Below are 21,325 nucleotides of genomic sequence, written 5' to 3' on the forward strand. Positions count from 1 at the left end.
ATTCATTGAATTCGAATTCCACCAGCTGCCTTTCCTTATGCTAATTTATACATGGCTCATGTAAGAGATTATTACCTTTGAGGTTCTGCCTTTGAATTTAGTTCCGAGATCCTCATGCTCTCTATGCAGAATCTCTTTTCTAGTCTTTTCTATGTTGTGATACCGGAATGGATCATGACCACTTGATCCTCTCCCTCCAACTGCAGAGAATGGTATTGATCCCCCTGACTCTGCTGTTTCCCATCACTACCATATTGCTCTTCATTCCCACGACTTGAATGGCATCGTTCACCATGGTGCCATATTCAGTCCAATCATCCATTATCATTCACACAGACAACAAGCACCTTGTACCTGAAGTAACTCCTTAGAGGCAGGTATCCCCTCAACAAACTTAGATTTATTTACATAGTAACACCCCACTAGGTATTCCTCAACAGAGGCGGCACGGCGGCACAATGGTTAGCACTGCTGCCTCACAGTGCCAGGACCTGGGTTCAATTCCCGGCTTGGGTCACTGTCTGTGTGAAGTTTGCACGTTCTCCCTGTGTCTGTGTGGGTTTCGTCCGGGTGCTCCAGTTTCCTCCCACAGTCTGAAAAACGTGCTGGTTAGGTGCATTGACCCGAACAGGTGCTGGAGTGTGGCGACTAGGGGAATTTCACAGTAACTTCATTGCAATGTTAATGTAAGCCTTACTTGTAACTAATAAATAAACTTTAACTTTACCTTAAAACCCAGAATGCCAGTAATCCTGACACTCCACATTTTATACACAGGTAGGTTCCCTGATAGGCCAATTCATTACTGCCTTAATCAGGTATATCTTTTTATGTTCAACCAAATAAACAAAATCAAATTAACTTAGGAACAACTCAAAAAGGGCAGCTCCCTAAAAGGACGGAACCGCCCGAAACGCAAAATAAAGCGGAAAGGAAACTTAAAACATCAAATTAAAATGTGAATAAAGGGGTCAGTAATACACAATAGTCCCTGCAGTGCCCAGTGGGCACGAAAGGCATTAACTGTGCCCTCGGACACCACATGTTCCCTCTCCCTCTTTTAGGGCAAAACAAATAAATTAAACCAAATGAACTCAGGTACAAAGTAAAAGGGGCAGCTCCCCAAAAGGAGGGGGAACAGCCCGAACAGAACCAAAGTATAAAGGAAACTTAAAACATTAAATCATAATGTGATTATCGGGGTCTATAATGCACCCCAGCCCCTGTGGTGCCCAACGGATGCGGAAGGCGTCAACTGCGCCCGTGGACACCGCATGCTCCCTCTCCAGGGACACCTGGCCGCGAACGTAGCCGCAGTAGAGGGGCAGACAATTAGGATGGACAACCCCATCGAATGCCTGCTGCCTGGACCTGTAGATGGAACGCCTTGTCAGGCCCAGGAGCAAGTTCACGAGGAGGTTCTCCTCCTTCCCCGCCCCCCTCTGCACCGGGTGACTGCCTTAATCAGGGAGTGTGTATTCTAAGAGGTCCAGCTCGGGGGGTCTTGTTAAAGTCATGACAGAATCTGTTGGACAGAGTCAAGGCTTGAGGTACCTCTGTCATTACATGCTAGTTCCCCATACCTGCCTGACTCAGTCACACCCTCCTGTCCATTGACATATAACTCTGACGTCTATAGCTCTGCCGAAGTCATCCAGACTCAAAATGTTGGCTCTATTCTCTCTCCACAGATGCTGTCACACCTGCTGAAATTTTCCAGCATTTTTTGATTTTGCTTCAGATTCCAGAATCTACAGTACTTTGCTTTTATCTATAGTGGTGTCACTGTCTCCGGTTGCAAAGGTACCCGGTAACTCTGCCCTACTCGATAGAGAGTGGATAGTTAGAAGCTTTTACTCAGGGTGGAAGAGTCAATTACTAGAGGGCAGAGGTTTAAGTTGCGAGGGGTAAGGTTTAAAGGAGATGCACGAGGCAGATTTTTTACACAGAGGGTGGTGGGTGCCTGGAACTCGCTGCCAGGGGAGGTAGTGGAAGCGGATACGGTAGTGACTTTTAAGGGGCGTCTTGACAAATACATGAATAGGATGGGAATAGAGGGATATGGTCCCCGGAAGGGTAGGGGTTTTTGGTTAAGTCGGGCAGCACGGTCGGTGCAGGCTTGAAGGGCCTGTTCCTGTGCTGTAATTTTCTTTGTTCCTCCGTGCTTCTCAATGTCAGCGGCTCAGACTCGGGCTCAGCAACCCGGGGCCCTGATGGAGCAGACGCTGACAACAGAGGTGGTTCTCCGCGATCGCACAGCATCACCCCCCCCCCTCCCCACGCTGCAGCCATACCACCAACCCCACCATCCAGCAAAACTTTTGTTAATTAGTTAATATTACTCAGTTAAAGTGGAGCCCCAAGATCCTCCCTTATTGCTGGGCAACTGCTGCCCCAAGCACTCTGTCATGCCCCTGCAGTTGCCCCACCCTTCGCTCTGGCCCCGCCCCCTCGCACTGGTCCCGCCCCTATCACCAGCTCCGCCCCTCGCATCGGCCCCGCCCCTGGCTACGCCCCGCCTCTCAATCTTGTCTTGTACCCGCATACCGGCCCCGCCCCCTCGCACTGGCCCCGCCTCTGGCACTGGCCCCGCCCCTCGCTCTGGCCCCGCCCCGGCCCCACCGCCCTCTCCGCCCCCTCCCCCTCCGCAACCCCCGTTGCCATGGCGGTTGCTATGCGGCGGCGGAAGTGTCGTCAGGCGGTTGGGCCGGGAGCCGAGGCGGAGCGGGTGTGGGCTGTGCTGCCGTGGGGTCATGTCGGTGTCGGGGGCTGCGGTGCGGAGTGGGGGCTCGGGCTTCCCGCTCCAGGCGCTGCTACCCAAACAGGAGACCGGGGCGCTGGGCTTCCTGTGCCGGAGGCCCGAGAGTGATGGCCGCGGGGTCCTGATAGCGGTGCTGGACTCGGGAGTGGACCCGGGGGCGGCGGGGCTGCAGGTACCGGGGGGAGGGGGGGGTTAAACCCGAGCCTTATACTGACCCCAAAACCCATCCTGACCCCCAAAGCCCGCCCTGACCCCCCAAAACCACCTTGACCCCCCAACCCCAATCTGACCCTAATCCCTCACTGACCCCCAATATTTCTGTGACCCCCACTGACCACCTGACCCACAGCTTGTCCCCCGATCCCCATTGATCCCTGATACTCTGCTGATCCCTGAACCCCACTGACCCCCTCCCCGCCTGATCCCCAACTGGATGGTATAACAAATAGAGAGAGACTGGATTGCATTGCTATAACATCTTTCAGACCTCAGGACACCTAAAGCCAATGAAATGCTCTTGAGTTGTAGTTACTGTCAGAAATGCAACAACTAAATAGTGAGCAGCATAAGGTTTTAGTGAAATTGGTTGATCGATGGTCACCAGGAATAACTCCTGTCCTCTTCAGATAGTGCCATTGATTATTTGTACAATCACCTGAGCAGATGGACATGATTTAACACTGCATGTGGAAGGTGGCATCTCCGACAGTACAGCACTCCCTCAGTACTGGAACTATCAGCCTGATTTATGCCTTGAGTGAGACTTGAACCTATGCCTTTCTGATTTGGGCAAGGGTCTGATCTTCTAGGGCAAGGCTGTGTGTGGGAGAGGTGCGTCTGAGGCATTTTAGTCTCACCAACAGGAAATATAACAAATTGACAAATTAGTGGTTCAGGCCTCAGGCCAAGTTAATGGAGTTCGTGGAGGGCACATGGCACTTGAGCACTCCTCGGCACCCCCCAGTGTTAATGTCATTTAGTCCATTGAATTGTGGAATGATATGACAGAGAGAGAGGCCATTCAGCCAATCTCATCTGTGCCTATACTGATACACAGCTGGAATTCAGGAAGCAGACTTGTGATCTGTGTCTCTGCAGGTTTATCACAATACTTGCCCATTTCCCTGTAGATTACAAGAGATTACATTACTATCTACATTCTGGAAGATTCTGCAAAGCTCTTGATAGCTCTTGTCTGACGATTGCTGTGTTTGGTCTTCAAAGGGTAAGATTTAAAACATTATTTAGTTGCCATTCTGGGAAAAACGTGTTGAAATTTTGGTTTTTTCCAAAGGACCAACTAAATAATGTTGTAAATTTTAGTCTTCTGATTTAATTTTGACATGAAATGATCAGGTATCAGAATGCAACATCATGAATGTTCGGGGGATGGTGGGCGATCTGGTGTTAAAAAAGGATTCTATAGGTTAGAGACAGAGGAACTGTTATTCCTCTTCTGGTGGAACTAAGGACAAGGCAAGATAAAAATAGAAACAAAATTACAGAAAAACTCAGCAGGCCTGGAAAGAGAAAACACAGTTTAAGAATCTTGACTTTTTTAATATCCCAAAAGTTTCTTATCCCAATGCAAATGCTCTCCCTTCCCCTCCCCCACATCTTCCCCCTATTCATCAGGGCCATCTATCACTTGTTCTTAACTATTTGCATTCATTCAGCACTGCCTTTATTCTCTCAATAATATATTCTGATATCTTATATAACTGCGAGCACCTTTTACTGCCATTACTGCTTCCTCCGCCTCATGACCTACACATCTTTGTTACAAGCTCTCCGAGCTCCCGCCGGTCACTGATCTACTGTGCTCCAGGTGCTCCACACTTTAAACAATATAATCCATCACATTTCTCCGACCCTCTCTTCAACTACCGAATTGAAACAACAATTCTGTTTTTCTTTCCGCACACGCTGCCAGACTTGCTGAGTTTTTCCAGCATTTTCTGTTTTAATTTCAGATTTCCAGCATCCGCGGTATTTTGTTATTTTGAATATCAGAAAGTATTTCTTCACACACAGCCTGGAGACAATTTAGAACCCTCTCTCTCTCTCTCCACCGCCCCCCCTCTCTCCCCACACCCCCTCTCTCCCCACCCCCCTCTCTCCCACCCCCCTCTCTCCCCACCCCCCTCTCTCCCCACCCCCCTCTCTCCCCACCCCCCCTCTCCCACCCCCCCCCTCTCCCCACCCCCCCCTCTCCCCACCCCCCCCCTCTCCCCACCCCCCCCTCTCCCCACCCCCCCCTCTCCCCACCCCCCCTCTCCCCACCCCCCCCTCTCCCCACCCCCCCCTCTCCCCACCCCCCCCTCTCTCCCCACCCCCCCCCTCTCTCCCCACCCCCCCCTCTCTCCCCACCCCCCCCTCTCTCCCCACCCCCCCCTCTCTCCCCACCCCCCCCCTCTCTCCCCACCCCCCCCTCTCTCCCCACCCCCCCTCTCTCCCCACCCCCCCCTCTCTCCCCACCCCCCCCTCTCTCCCCACCCCCCCCTCTCTCCCCACCCCCCCCTCTCTCCCCACCCCCCCCTCTCTCCCCACCCCCCCCTCTCTCCCCACCCCCCCCTCTCTCCCCACCCCCCCCTCTCTCCCCACCCCCCCCTCTCTCCCCACCCCCCCCTCTCTCCCACCCCCCCTCTCCCCCCCCCCTCTCTCCCCACCCCCCCCTCCCTCCCCTCCCCCCCCCCCCCTCTCTCTCCCCCACCCCCCCCCTCTCTCCCCACCCCCCCCCCTCTCTCCCCACCCCCCCCCTCTCTCCCCACCCCCCCCCTCTCTCCCCACCCCCCCCCCCTCTCTCCCCACCCCCCCCCCTCCGCCCCACCCCCCCCTCTCTCTCCCCACCCCCCCCCTCTCTCCCCACCCCCCCCCTCTCTCCCCACCCCCCCCCTCTCCCCCACCCCCCCCCTCTCTCCCCACCCCCCCCTCTCTCCCCACCCCCCCCTCTCTCCCCACCCCCCCTCTCTCCCCACCCCCCCCTCTCTCCCCACCCCCCCCTCTCCCCCACCCCCCCTCTCCCCACCCACCCCCCCTCTCTCCCCACCCCCCCCCCTCTCTCCCACCCCCCCCTCTCTCCCCACCCCCCCCCTCTCTCCCCACCCCCCCCCTCTCTCCCCACCCCCCCCTCTCTCTCCACCCCCCCCCTCTCTCTCCCACCCCCTCTCTCTCCACTCCCCCCCCTCTCTCTCCACCCCCCCCTCTCTCTCCACCCCCCCTCTCTCTCCACCCCCCCCTCTCTCTCCACCCCCCCCTCTCTCTCCACCCCCCCTCTCTCTCCACCCCCCCCTCTCTCTCCACCCCCCCCTCTCTCTCCACCCCCCCCTCTCTCTCCACCCCCCCCTCTCTCTCCACCCCCCCCTCTCTCTCCACCCCCCCCTCTCTCTCCACCCCCCCCTCTCTCTCCACCCCCCCCTCTCTCTCCACCCCCCCCTCTCTCTCCACCCCCCCCTCTCTCTCCACCCCCCCTCTCTCTCCACCCCCCCTCTCTCTCCACCCCCCCCTCTCTCTCCACCCCCCCCTCTCTCTCCACCCCCCCTCTCTCTCCACCCCCCCCTCTCTCTCCACCCCCCCCTCTCTCTCCACCTCCCCCCTCTCTCTCCACCCCCCCCCCTCTCTCTCCACCCCCCCCCTCTCTCTCCACCCCCCCCCTCTCTCTCCACCCCCCCCTCTCTCTCCACCCCCCCCCTCTCTCTCCACCCCCCCCCTTCTCTCCACCCCCCCCCTCTCTCCACCCCCCCCTCTCTCTCCACCCCCCCCCTCTCTCCACCCCCCCCCTCTCTCCACCCCCCCCCCTCTCTCCACCCCCCCCCCCCTCTCTCCACCCCCCCCCCTCTCTCCACCCCCCCCCTCTCTCCACCCCCCCCCCTCTCTCCACCCCCCCCCTCTCTCCACCCCCCCCCTCTCTCCACCCCCCCCCTCTCTCCACCCCCCCTCTCTCTCCACCCCCCCTCTCTCTCCACCCCCCCCTCTCTCTCCACCCCCCCCTCTCTCTCCACCCCCCCCTCTCTCTCCACCCCCCCCTCTCTCTCCACCCCCCCCTCTCTCTCCACCCCCCCCTCTCTCTCCACCCCCCCCTCTCTCTCCACCCCCCCCTCTCTCTCCACCCCCCCCTCTCTCTCCACCCCCCCCTCTCTCTCCACCCCCCCCTCTCTCTCCACCCCCCCCTCTCTCCACCCCCCCTCTCTCCACCCCCCCTCTCTCTCCACCCCCCCCTCTCTCTCCACCCCCCCCCTCTCTCTCCACCCCCCCCTCTCTCTCCACCCCCCCCTCTCTCTCCACCCCCCCCCTCTCTCTCCACCCCCCCCCTCTCTCTCCACCCCCCCCTCTCTCTCCACCCCCCCCTCTCTCTCCACCCCCCCCCTCTCTCTCCACCCCCCCCTCTCTCTCCACCCCCCCCTCTCTCTCCACCCCCCCCCCCCCTCTCACCACCCCCCCCCCCCCCCTCTCTCCACCCCCCCCCCCCCTCTCTCCCCACCCCCCCTCTCTCCCCACCCCCCCTCTCTCTCTATGTGCTGGAGCTGTCAAGACTGAAGTTGATAAGATTATTGTTGGCTTGGCATATCAAGGAATATGAAGTTGGGTCGGTAAATGGAGTTGCAGTACAGAACATCACTGTTTTAATTCGAATGGCGTGCTGACATATTAGGACTGAATTACCTCTTTCTGTTCTTGCAGCCCTGTTTATGCATTTACCAATGCATTGCAGTAAGAATTGTAGTGCTGAGTTCAGGCACAGGCTGGGTGTAGTCAGCAGCTCTTTTAGAAATTCACCATAAACATGCTGGGCCGATTGCTTCGTGATGCTAATTCACAAGCAGGCCCGACCAGGCACCAGTGAACACAGTGAGAGAGATAACAGCAGCTGTGCTTGTGATCTGGGGAGAGTGCCCTGGTACTGACCCAGAGCAGGTGAGTTGACCAAAAAATGATTTGGTCCGTTTAGTTTTCTTGCCTCGCTGTGCCTGATCGGCAATCTCTGACAAGGTGTGGATGCACGCAAACAAAATCTAACCCAAAAGTATGCTAGGCTAACTGGCATCTCCCCAACTCCTCATGGGTGATTTATCTGTCGTTCTGTTCTCCAAATCTTACTGTATTGCTTTAAAAATTGCTGGCAAAATTGTCTCGTGTTACGCCGGTTTCAAATTGAAAGAGATTTAGAGTGGAGAAGAGGACTGCCAAGGTGGTGACAGTTACTGATTATATGTCAGGAGCATACTGATGGATGATATATGTTTAGGACCTAATAAGACGTGATATTTCATTGGCGCCTTTGGTCTTTTTATATCTAGGCCAGAAGGATTAAATTATAAAGAGAAATTGGGTAGATTAGGTTTGTATTTGCTTGAAAACAGAAGATAAAGGAGTGACCAAATTATGTGTTTAAGATGATTAAATAAATGAGTTGACAGGGTTGATGGAGAGAAACATTCCTCTGGGATTGTCCAAAACACGAGAACATAACCTTAAAGTTAGCGTTTGGTGATGTCTGGAAACTTTGGAATGTCCCAAGGTCTGAAAGATGCTGAATAAATGCAAATCTTTCTTTAATGCAAAAGAAAATTACTGTGGATGCTGGAATCTGAAACAAAAACAGAAAATGCTGGAAAATCTCTGACAGCATCTGTGGAGAGAGAATAGAGCCAACGTTTCGAGTCCGGATGCCACAGTCGAAATGTTAGCTCTATTCTGGTCCTAGACACTCTCTCAAGGGCAAACAGCTTTTCCGTTTCCACCTGCTGAGAATACTATATGCCCCTCATTCTTCTAAATTCCGATGAATACAGGACCAACCTATTTAACCTTTCCTCATAAGAATAGTTGCTTCCTATCTACCCTATCTTTGCACCTCAGTAAGGTGCTGCCTCAGCCTTCGCTTCATAGCTGAAATGCTCCAGCCCAGGCAACATCTCATGAATTTCCTCTGCTCCCTCTCCAGTGCAATCACATCCTTCCTATAATGCGGTGACTAGAACTACTCACAGTATTCTAGCTGTGGCCTAACAAGCGTTTTATACAATTCCATCATAACCTCCCTGCACTTAGATTCTATGCCTTGGCTGATAAAGGCAAATATCATACATGTCTTAACCACTTTATTGACCTGTCCTGTTGCCTTCAAGGATCTTTTGATATGCACCTCAAGGTCCTGCTACTCTGTACTTCCTGCAGTCCTACCGTCCATTGTGTATTCCCTTACCTTGTTAACCCTCCCAAAATACGTCAACTCACACTTATAATGGGTTAGCCTTAAGCGCTTAGCCACCTGGTCAGTGATGGTAATGATGTTGCATGTCGGGGAAGTGGTTAGATTCTCTCTTGTTGAAGATGGCCATTAACTCGCACTTGTGTGGTGTGAATGTCACTTGCCCCAGCCTGAATGTTGTTCAGGTCTTGCTGCGTGCAGGCATGCACAGCTTCAGTGTCTGAGGAGTTATGAATGGTGCTGAGTCTTTAGTGAGCATCTCTTGTAGTGGTGTCCCGGGGTCGAGATGATTGGCCGCTAACAACCACAACCACCTTCCTTTGTGCGAGGTGTGCGTCCGACCAGTGGAGAGCTTTCCCCCTGGTTCTCACTGACTGCAGTTTTTCCAGAGCTGCTTTAACGTCGAGCGCAGTCATCCTGGTCTGCAACTTTTATACTTTCACTTTCAATTCACGATATTTGGCCTGTTCACATCACCGCTTTTGGTTAAGGAGCAAAGGTTGAGCTGTGCTTCCGTCACCATTGAGGTTAATAAATACTTTGGAGTGTTCTGAGTTAATGGTTTATTTCTTTAAAAGGAAGTAGACAGTAGATATGAAAACTTAGCAGAAGTTCATTCATTAACACTTTATTTCCAAGTTAGAAAGGCACGGTGATTAGCATTGCTGCCTTACAGCACCAGGGATCCGGATTTGATTCCTGGACTTGGGTCGCTGTCTGTGTGGAGTCTGCACGTTCTCCCCGTGTCTGCGTGGGTTTCCTCCAGGTGCTCCGGTGCACAGTCCAAAGATGTGCGGGTTAGGTTGATTGGCCATGGTAAATTGCCTCTTAGTGTCAAGGAGACTAGCAGGATAAACGTGGGGCTGTGGGGATAGGGGATGGGTGGGATTGTGGTCGGTGCTGACCCGATGGGCCGAATGGCCATCTTCTGCCCTGTAGGGATTCTATGCTTCTGTGTGTTGAAGCCATAATATTAGACTGGAATACATAATCTGTATCAAAGCTTCATTGTCAGAGATGCTGCCTTTTACCTGCGATGTTAACACCATTGGTCTTTTCCAAAAACAACTTCTTGCACGTAAAACCTTTAGGAGTCTTTCGGAGAGTTGTGCTGCGTAAACGTTTATTTGTTTTCTTCCCTTGGGAAATAATGAGTCGAGTCCAGGATGAATTAATTTGAAATGGTCTGCAGGAAGACATATTGTTTTACATCAGTTACAATAATAATTCATAAGATGTCACCTCCAAAATTGTCAATTGTCAACACTCGAGTGTGTGTAAAAAAAAAACCCATTTGGGATCTAAACCAGATTGTAAAGCAATGCGTTTCTGTGTGTTTCATCACATGGCATGCAGCAGCATCACCAGAGGCATTCGTGGGTTTTTATCTCCCTTCATGTTTGGACTTTGATCTGGGAACAGCTCTTAAATAAATCTGCATTGAGTTGGTTCAAACCCCATAGTGAGGCACCTTTGTCTTGTTAGCTCTACCAGGCAGAACATCTAATATATTAAAACTCTGCTCTGTCTCTTTAATACTGATATTATACCCAGTCCATTTGACTTCAGTTTACTTATTGCTGATTAAGAAGCTCCTCTGATTAAGTTTGTTACAATACAGAGTAGTTACTCATTGAGTATTCAGGGAGTAGGATAATATATGATCAAAGAGTGAAGCAACATTCCAAAACAAAATTATAGATTGACTCAGTGAATAATGTTTTCAAGATTCTCTTACTTTCAAGCCTCAAAGATTACAGCTTTACATGGATTTTTTAAAAAGTTTTTTTAACGATAAAAACCTGTGGAAACTCTTCAACACACAGTCGGGTAGAGTTTTGAAGCACTCTTACAAACAGCAATTGACGCAAGTTCAATACTTGGTTTTAAATCTGAGATTGATAGATTTATGTTACTCTGCGGTATTAAGGATTCTGAGGCAAAGGCTGGTTTATGGCGTTAGGTCCAAATCAGCAATAATCTCGCTGAATGACAAAACAGATTTGAAGGTCTAAGTGGCCTTCTCCTGTTCCTATATTTTTATGTATTTCTGCTTTCTGGAACACCTTCCTGTTGTAAAAGAGCATAACCTCTGACTCACTGTAAACAGCAGCATGGAAGACCAGCTATCATTCATACAATGTCTAATTCTTACACTTCAAAGTTACCTTGTCTGCTTAAAGGAAGTGAATCATGTAACATAACCAAGGGAGGAGTATTGTTACATACGATCAGAGCATTTGAATCAAACAAGTCTGTTTCAAATTACCAGGAAGTATATTTTGTGTTGCAAAGGACATTCATTTTTCACTGTTCACACATTTCTGTTTGAGTATGTGTAGCTGTTAGAAATTAGCATTTTCACATCTGGCCTCCCAGATGTTGAGAACATGGAACACCAAATGAACTGTCTGATTTGCTGACTACTTCTTATGCACTCTTCAGATAACAACAGATGGAAAACCAAAGATTGTTGATCTCATTGATGTCTCAGGAAGCGGCGATGTGGACACATCTACTGTGCTGGAAGTTAAGGATGGCACTCTAGTTGGCCTCTCAGGAAGAACTCTGAAGGTATCACTAGGTCACTTCTGTACTGTAAACTTAAGCACAACATTAATCAGCACTTTGACTTGTTTCAGCAATGAGTGCACTTGCCAATAAAACACTAATACAATGTTGGACATATTTTACAAAGTATGGTTTAGAATTACATGGAGTGTCCAGCAAAGACTCGGGGCCCCTTCAGCTTAATTGCTCTATGCTGATATTAATATTCCACACAAATTTCCTCCCACCTCTCTTCATCCAACCCATCAACATTTTTTAAATCCCTTTCTGTCTATGGGCGGTGCAGTGGTTAGCACTGCTGCCTCTCAGCACCAGGAACTTGTGTTCGATTCCTGGCTTGGGTCACTGTCTGCATGGAGTCTGCACGTTCTCCCCTCGACTGAGTGGTTTCCTCCGGATGCTCTGGTTTCCTCCCATGGTCTGAAAGATGTGCTGTTTAGGTGCATTGGCCATGCTAAACTCTCCCTCAGTGTACCCGAACAGGCGCCGGAGTGTGGCAACTAGGGGATTTTCACAGTAACTTCATTGCAGTGTGAATGTAAGCCTACTTGTGACACTAATAAACTGTCTCATGTTTATCTAACCTTCCATAAATATATCCATGCTATTTGCCTCACCACCCCAAGCCTGAATACTTCTATGTTCTAAGCACTCGCTAGGTAAAGAGGTTTCTCCTGAATTTCTATGTTGGTTTTATTCGTGACTACCTTACATAGAAACATAGGGAATAGAAGCAAGAGTAGGCCACTCGTCCCTTCGATGCTGCTCTCTCATTCATTTTGATCATGGCTGATCGTCAAGTTCAATATCCTGATCCCACCTTCTCATATCCCCTGATCCCTTTAGCCCCAAGAGCTATATCTAATTTTTTCTTGAAATCACACATTGTTTTGGCCTCAACTACTTGCTGTGATTGTGAATTCCACAGGTTCACCACCCTTTGGGTGAAGAAATTTCTCCTCACAGTCCGAAAATGTTTACCACTTATCCTCAAACTATGACCCCTAGGGGAGGCAATGGTCTAGTGGTATTATCGCTAAACTATTAATCCAGAAACTCAGCTAATGTTCTGGGGACCTGGGTTCAAATCCCACAACAGCAAATAGTGAAATTTGAATTCAAATAAAAAATATCTGGAATTAAGAATCTGCTGATGACCGTGAAACCATTGCTGAGTGTCAAAAAAAACCATCTGGTTCACTAATGTCCTTCAGGGAAGGAAATCTGCCGTCCTTACCTGGTCTGGCCTACATGTGACTCCAGAGCCACAGCAATGTGGTTGACACTCAACTGCCCTCCAAGGGCAACTAGGGATGGGCAGTAAATGCTGGCCAGCCAGCGACGCCCATGTCTTTCGAATGAATGAAAAAAAAGTTCTGGACTCCCCCACCATCGGGAACATTCTTACTGAATCTACCCTGTCCAATCTTATATTTATGCTCTCTAATTTTGACTCCCCAGGCAAGTGGGGACATCAGTGCAGATTCAATGGGTTGAATGGCTGCCTTCTGCACTGCAGGGATTCAAAAAAAATCTACCTGATCAAACCCTATCATAACTTTAAACTCCTCTATCAGATCACTCCATAGGCTTCCTTTCTCTATTAGATTCTTGTAAATATATATTTTTAAAATTGTTATGATGCATGGGCTGATGATTTTACTTTTACAATGGGAGGATATGTGTACATTTGTTGTAATTTGTGTGTGAGGTTTCTCAGAGTAGTCATCACTCATCCCCTTGACGGAGAATCACGAGACCCACCACTGTGAGCAGTGTGGGTATGAGATTGCTAATATTTGTGTTATTTGTAATATTAGTTATACAGATGTGTTATCAGTACAACTAATGTAGCAAGCTAATCAGCTGCCTTAGAGCGCTGTTCAGACCACTGGGATCAGTCGGTAATGTGGATTAGGATTTAGGAATGTGTCACAAATTATGCATATGATCTGTTCAATTTGACGATAGTGATAATATGCATAATCCGGCTCATATTAAAAAATACCCAGCGACAGTTCAGACATCACCATTAATACCATGAAGTGATGTATATTCCATCTTACTGTTTAGAGAGAGTTTTCACAAATAGAATTTTCTAATGACAGCATTTGATGTTTTGCAGTTTGGGATTTAAAAGCCCAGTTGTCAAAGATGTCCTGGGAATTTTTGTCAAAAATGAAACACATACTTTTTTAAAAAATGCTTCATTAATGCTGTGTATGGATTTTGCTCATTTAATACTTTGCAAATCTTGTGCATTTTGTGAGGAACTGAGACATCAGCTGACCCTGCCCAAGTAACAGGAAAGATACCAGCATTGTTATTCAGCACTGGAAAGGCTAGATAAAATGCACAACCGTAAACAGATTTGTCAGTTGTTTCTCGACCTGTATGGAGCATAACTAGGAAGGTTATCGATGGAGGGAGTGAGACCCTATTTGATTTCAATAAAACAAAGTGTGGAAATATTGTGCCATTTATTCAGTGTGTAGCCTACCGAGGATCCAAGTTCACAGAGTGCTGTTTGTGATATACCCTCTGTACTGTGTACTCTTTGTGTTTTGATTTAGGTACCACCAGATTGGATTAATCCTTCTTTGAGGTATCACATTGGTATAAAAAATGCCTTTGAACTCTACCCCACAGCCCTCAAGGAGAGAATTCAGGTGAGCTCCTGATCAGAGGAGAAGATTGAATTTGCCAAGGGTGTGTGTGGTGTGTGCGTGGGTGTGCCAAGTTGCTTCTCTCTATGTGGATGCACGTCAGATTATTTCATTAAGACACCTATTTTACACTTCCTGTCTTTATGCGTTTGATCAATGCAGTATATAGTATTATACTTGTCCCTATTCAATGCTGACAATTTATAAAAAATAATTTTAATAGAACATTATTTGGGATAGACTCTTTTCTATCAATGAACCAACGTTGCATTTTAGATCTAAAAAACTGTAGAGGTTCAAGGCACAGAAGGAGTCGATACACCTAATGTTCTGATCCTCGTTCTTCGTTTTCACGATGACCTGTTCTTTCTCAGTCTGTCCTAATTTTGTGTTTTTGCTTATTTTTATAAACAGCAAGAAAGACGGGAGAAGCAGTGGGACCCTTCACATCGCGTTGCTGTGGCAGAAGCTCATCGAAGGCTGAATGACTTAAACAAAAACTGCACTAACCTATCTCAGGTCCTGAGTTCCAGTGTAATCATAAAAAATAGGAACAAGAGTAGGCCATTCGGCCTATTCAATCTGTAGCGGGAAAGGGTGGGAAATCATATTGGTTGGTGTAGGCTCACTTGGGGCTGTGATTTTATGAATCTCTGTTAAAATGAATGAGACTTTATCCAGTTCATTCACCATTCACACCCAGTTTGGTAGCATGCCGGTGAAATGAAGGAAGTAAAATAAATAGTGAAATATGTTTGAAGTAATTGGCAAAAGAACCAGAGGGGAGATGAGGAGCAACGTTTTTAAATGCAACAAGTTGTTGTGATCTGGAATGCGCTGCTTTAAAGGGTGGTGGAAACCGAAACAATGATAATTTTCAGAATGGAGTTAGAGTTGAAGGGGGAAAACGTACAGGGCTATGTGGAAAGAGCAAGACAGTGGTCTTATCCAATAAGTCAAATACTCCTCTGTCCTGTAAGATTCTAGGTGCAGTAGGGATTTTTCCAAGTTTGATTGGGGTTTTGAATGTTTAATACCATGATCAAGTGCAAAAAAAGAAATAAAACAGCTTATTTCCCCAATACCTTTTATTTCTTCCTGAGGTTGAGTGATGTTGCAGTGGGGAGATGTGGCTGGGAATGATAGTTCAGTGGTGTGTAATTAAATCGCTTTTGCTCCCCATTGCCGTTTGGACTCTATGGGCGATCATGCCTCCATATAAAACACTCACTTCGAGCTATTGTGGTGTATTGAAGAGGTAACAGTTTGGAGGCAGTTGCAACTATTTATGTGCATATGCGGCATGCCAAAATCATGGGTGTTAATGTGCCACAGATTTTACAAAGGCCGTTCCTTTCACTCTGTTGCTCCAAGCATAGGATCCTTGTACTTGTAAGTTTCATCATTTACAAGAGCAATCTAACAGAGCTGTCACTTTGAGAAATTAGCAGCATTTAAACAGTTGATCTCTTTTGCATGACTGGCTTTGAGGGTCATGGGCATTCTCAAACATCTATACTCATGCATGTGGAGGTGTTAGCAGGATCGAAGCCTGTTGGTGAAGTCCAAACCAGGGCATAGAGTTTTTCCCTTACTGAGAAAATTTATTGACTTTGTTCAATCTCAATACTGCTCTCACACCCCTAGTGTCCCAGCTGCCCCCTATTTATATACACTTTTTGAGAACAAGCAAAATAAACTAATTCACACGCTTTCAAGGGATGTTCCCAGTTTATATGTGCTCAAAGTACTTAATTAAACAATACTCTTCATCTATGTAGCTTAACAATATAGCCAACATGCTATTAACTGAGGGGCTCTCTGAACTTTGGGTGAAACTCATACAGACTTTAGATTTGGCTTACTTTGCTTGGAGGTCCACATGCACAAACACACACATTTAGTTACTGGTGCCCAGCCTACTAACCGGTAACGTATAGACCTGAGGTAGTAGCAAGATTGTCAAAGCCTTGTTCGTGCAGTTGGTCTTGTACAGGCTTTACTCCTAGCTGGTGGCAGAACCTTGTGTAGGATTATATTGATCTCTGTTATACCATCATTTTAATGTCTTAGCCGTACCAAAATTAACATGATCTCAGGACCAATTTACCGATATAATTGCAGAATTAAGTTTTATTTAATTAATCAGTTGAGCATTAAGTTTGGTTTGGCACTTCAGTGATGAGAAATAATTGCCAATTTGGACATTCAGACAAGTTTTTTTCAGAATTTCATATGTGTTAGAGGTTGAAGCTAAGCAGTCCTGGGAGTCCTTGGTTGATATGCATCTTTATTTTGCTGGATTGGACCTAGATTTTTTATTTATCGGCAAACATTTTTGTAAACTGGGATATCAGCCTAGATTATGCGCTCAAGTCTCCAGAATGGGACTTGACCCAGCAACATTCTGACTAGCAGAGCAATAACTGACTTCTTTCTGATGCCTAATTTTCCTTTTCAAGCGAGTGAATTCAATGTGTCAAAAGAGCTTAATTCCCTTTGTTATAACTGACCCATCACTTGTAACTCATTGTTTATTAACCATAGCTTATGGATTTTATACCAGTTGGCCTTCACCATACATTTGTCTGTATTTAATGGCTTTGGCTAAGAATTAGGTCTCTGTAATTCATCAGTCTCAGCACCATTAGCCCTTTAACATAATGAAGCAAAATCTATAAGTGTGGACCTTGTCCCTGAGACCTGGTCTTGTGTGGATCCCTTGGTGACAGTTGACAGGCAATTTGTACTCTGAATTCTCTGTCGCCCGCCACTGTTGCTGCGGCACCATGATACTGGGTGCTGCTGGCTGATCACAAGGAAACCCTGACACAAAAGAACCAAGAAAACCAAACAAAAGTGCAGTACAAGAATTGACAGCCTCTGTTAGCCACCACTCTGATGGACAGTAACATGAAGAAAATAATGTTGTCTTGTGCATTCCATAGCAGTGGATCAATGCTGACAGACTATAGAATCCAACAGTGCAAAGGAGGCTGTTCCCCACACACTGTGCCAACTCTTGGAAGCAGTTGTCCAATTTTGTTTTGTAATGTGTTTCCCCCATTCAGCTTTTCACATGGTTTTCCATTTAAGTTGAGATTGAATCTAACTCAACCTCACTTTCAAGCAATGAAGTCCAGATCACACCAATTTGCTGTGTCCTGCCCACCAGTACATGGCTGTTTTCCCCTTATTTACTCTAGCAAAATGTCTCATAATTTTGAACACCTGTTGTAAACCTGCCGTCTAACTTTCTCTGCTCTAAGGGAACAATCCCACACTCTTCAGTCTCTCCGCATGACTGAAGTGCCTTGTTCCTGATCATTGTTAGGGATCGGGGTGGGGGAGTTCTCTTGGTCTTTAAGGTGTTAACATGTTGTGTTGCAATTGAATTCTCCAACAGGAAGAGAAGTTGGTCCTCGAAGACCTTCAGTGCCAAGTTGATCAGTTGGATGTGCTGGAGAAGAAATACTCTGATGTTGGGCCTGTATATGATTGCTTGGTTTGGCACGATGGAAAAAGTTGGAGGTGAATTAATTTGTAGTGTCAGCTCTTCGGACTTTTATATAATGCACAATGAATTTTACTTGAGATAATTTCTAGCAGATACAATCGAGCGCTTAAAATCAATTGACGTTTTCCAAAAGTGATTCTGCATCATAATTAAAAATATGTTGGTCAAATTTTTACCTTAAGCTATGACATAGAAAGACACATCCTTTATTTACCCATCAAAAAGCGATTGCAGAAAAGTAGAGAAATTTACTTGGAAGCAAAGCAAGCTATTTCTTAAATTTGCAATATTTGCAGAAATCATGCTGCAGTTTTGAAAGGGAGAATGAAGCTGTGTGAAAATGTTGTGATTGCATTGTTCAATCTTTCCTCCCATCCATATATATATACTAACTGTGTCCTTGAGTTTTGTTTTGCTTGTGAGCTATACCTCATATTTACTTGAACATACTTGGTTTAAAGATTTTGGATGTTATGAATTTAAAAGGGTTGCTGCTTGCTTTTGGAGCCAATCACATGATTTGATAGCGATGTCATTGGGGTGTTGCCACAGGCTGATGTTTTATTTTCAGTTTGTACAGTGTGCAATGCAAAGAACATCTTTCAATAAAACCTGCTGCGTGAGAGTTTGAATCTTCATGTGCAAAACCACAGGTTTTCTTTTTGTTTAAAACCCACAACCCCAAACATAGCTAGGACATTGCAAAAAGAAAATTGATGATGGGTGTGATTTTGTTTCATTGAGAACATCGAGAGTAGATCCTAAAGAGAAGATAAAACTATTGTGGGTCCTCACACTTCGAATATTAGAAAGCTTGGGAGAAGCGACAATAAGAATTAACAATTGGAATGCCAGTGTCAGGAAGACCATGTAAGAAAAAAGACTCTGTGACGTTCAAAGGGGTGTACTGGGAAGATAGTAAAAAAAGTATTGTGTACAGTTTTGGTCACCTAGTTACAGGAAGGATGTAAATAAAGTTGAAAGAGTGCAGAGAAGGTTCATAAGGATGTTGCCGGGATTTGAGAAGCTGAGTGACAGAGAGAGATTGAATAGGTTGGGACTTTATTCCCTGGAGCGTAGAAGAATGAGGGGAGATTTGATGGAGGTGTATAAGATTTTGATAGGTATAGATAGAGTGAATGTAAGCAGGCTTTTTCCACTGAGGCTAGGGGAGAAAACAACCAGAGAGCATGGGTTAAGGGTGAAAGGAGAAAAGTTTAAAGGGAATATTAGGGGGGGCTTCTTCACGCAGAGAGTGGTGGGAGTGTGGAATGAGCTGCCGGATAAAGTGGTAAATGCTTTTAACATTTAAGAAAAACTTGGACGGGTTCATGGATGAGAGGGGTGTGGAGGGATAAGGTCCAAGTGCAGGTCAGTCGGTCGAGGCATAAAATGGTTCGGCACAGACAAGAAGGGCCAAAAGGCCTGTTTCTGAGCTGTAATTTTCTATGGTTCTAACTACTGAGCACTTTCGAGTTGCTGATGCCTGCAGACCAATTACGATCCATGGATACTTTCAAATCCATGATTCATGAATTTCCTATGCTGAGCATTGTCAGTATTTTGTGCAAGTGAATAAGATTGCAAATGTGTTGCTCTTATACCAGCTTTTCTTAGTACAATAGGAAGTAAAACTCTTAATTTGTTCCGGAACTTTGTTCATCCAGCAAAATCAGGAACCAAAACTTATGATGACTTGACGAACATCCTTGAAGAGCATTACTCTCCCAAGCCAGTGATCATCATGGAACCGTTCAGGTTCCCCTGAAGAAACCAAGTGGAAGGCAAAAGCATTGCCCAGTTTGTGGCAACCTTAAAACGGCTGGCACAGCATTGTTAATTTGGTGAATCGTTGGACGATGCTCTTCGAGATCGTCTAGTTTGTAGTTTCCAAAATGTGGCTATCCAGACAAGATTGAACATGCTGTAACTATAAAGACAAAAGTAGAAATTGCAGTAACAATGGAACTGGGTACTAAAGAGATTTCACAATTTGGTGCAGGAATAAAGATCCACAAGTAGGGTACTGCTCATAAGAAGTCAAAACAGCAACAAGAATGTCACAGATGTGCCAAAATGGGCCATTCAGTGAATGAATGCAGAGCAAGGATAGTCAGTGCAAGAATTCTGGTAAAATGGGTTACATTGCAAAGATTTGCTGGGCGAGACCTGCTTTCTCTGAGAAGAATATTCGGAAGAAGAATCTAGGTAACTTTAAGAAGAACAAGTTGCATTTTACAAAAAGAAATACCTCATGGAAGAAAAGAATTACGACTGTGAAGGAGAGAATGTCTAGAAATATGATGAATATGATATCCAACTGAACGTCTTATCCATACAGGCTGGATCACATAGATTCTGAGTGATTATGAAGTTAAGTAGGATGGAGGTTGATACTGGTACTGGTCATATGATTTGATGGTAATGTCATTAGGATGCCACAGGCCGCTGTTTTACTTTGTACACTGTTCAGTGCAGGGAACATATCTTTCAATAAAACCCGTTGTGTGTTAGTTTGAATCTACATGTGCAGATGATAGCTTTTCTTTTTATTTAAAACCTACAACCCTTAACTTAGGACATTACAGATCTTGCCTGCAGGGTCCAGTCATTCACTCCTGACTAACAGCATTGCCAGATTCCCATAGCTCAAGTATAGAAGACACTAGTACATTGGCTAATCTGAACTCCAAAAATGTCTCTCTCTATCCAGGTCATGTGAGCAGAGGTTAGTTTGCGATTTTGAACTTCAGAAATGTAGTGAAAAGTGGGAAGCTGGAAAAAAGTACAGACCTCTTGTAAGTTTAATAATAAGTCAATCAAAGTGAAAGCTGAAGGCACAGCCATGTGTGGTGAGACAAAGGAAACTGGGGTTGCACAAAGGCCAGAATTGAAGAATCGCAGAAGCCTCAAAGTTTTGGGGCATTCTGTCTATCAAACAAATGACTAGTGTGGTATATGAATTTCACTGCTGGTGTGATGCCAGGTATGTTAGCTGTACGTCCCAAAGGCTGGTGGATCATATTAAACACCATGTTCCTCCCGCTGTTTGTAATCGGCAAATTACTGACTGTACCCAGTCAGCCCGTGCCAATGGAAGTCCACTTGCCAAGCAATCAGCATTCTCATTTCCTGGGGCAGAAATTCCCTTTCCATCTGAGATTCTTGTGAAGTGTTCCAATGAGTGCAAAATGGCAAAGTTTTGACGACGTGTCTTTTTTCAGCAATGCTCAAGTTCTGTACTGCCATATGACTATTATCCTGTCCCTTTAGAATCCTTAAAGCAACAATCAGATCATCTCTCAACCTTCTCTTTTCCAGTGAGAACAAACCCAATTTACATAGTTGTGCCTCGTAATGCAATCTCACAATGCAATCTGTGTAGAAACAGAAAATCGTTCAATCCCTTGAGCATGCTAATCTGAATAACTATTGCCTTCATTTTGTATCCACTAATACCCTTGACTAACAAAAATTTATTAATGCCCGTTTTGAAATATTCACTGGAGCACAACTCAGCAGCTCTTTGTGGGAGAAAGTTCACTAATCTTTGTGTGAAATCCTTCGTCTCTGAATGCATTATTTCTAATTTGAAGGTT

General features: G+C 46.7%; 1 protein-coding gene across 2 annotated transcripts in view; it reads left to right on the plus strand.

Annotated features, from left to right (window-relative positions):
• Nucleotides 1–2,662: 2,662 nt before the first annotated feature.
• Nucleotides 2,663–21,325, plus strand: part of LOC144492988 (tripeptidyl-peptidase 2-like) — a 130,462-nt gene continuing 111,799 nt past the window's right edge. For both annotated transcript variants that reach the window (XR_013497663.1, XM_078211743.1), the window contains exons 1-5: nt 2,663–2,933; nt 11,418–11,546; nt 14,117–14,212; nt 14,624–14,728; nt 17,616–17,740. Coding sequence is in view for 1 of the 2 variants with exons in the window: in XM_078211743.1 (XP_078067869.1) it covers nt 2,754–2,933; nt 11,418–11,546; nt 14,117–14,212; nt 14,624–14,728; nt 17,616–17,740 (635 nt within the window). In the remaining variant the exon portion in view is untranslated. The remainder of the gene's footprint in view (nt 2,934–11,417; nt 11,547–14,116; nt 14,213–14,623; nt 14,729–17,615; nt 17,741–21,325) is intronic.

Source organism: Mustelus asterias, chromosome 4 (genome assembly GCF_964213995.1).
Source record: "Mustelus asterias chromosome 4, sMusAst1.hap1.1, whole genome shotgun sequence".
Taxonomy (NCBI): domain Eukaryota; kingdom Metazoa; phylum Chordata; class Chondrichthyes; order Carcharhiniformes; family Triakidae; genus Mustelus; species Mustelus asterias.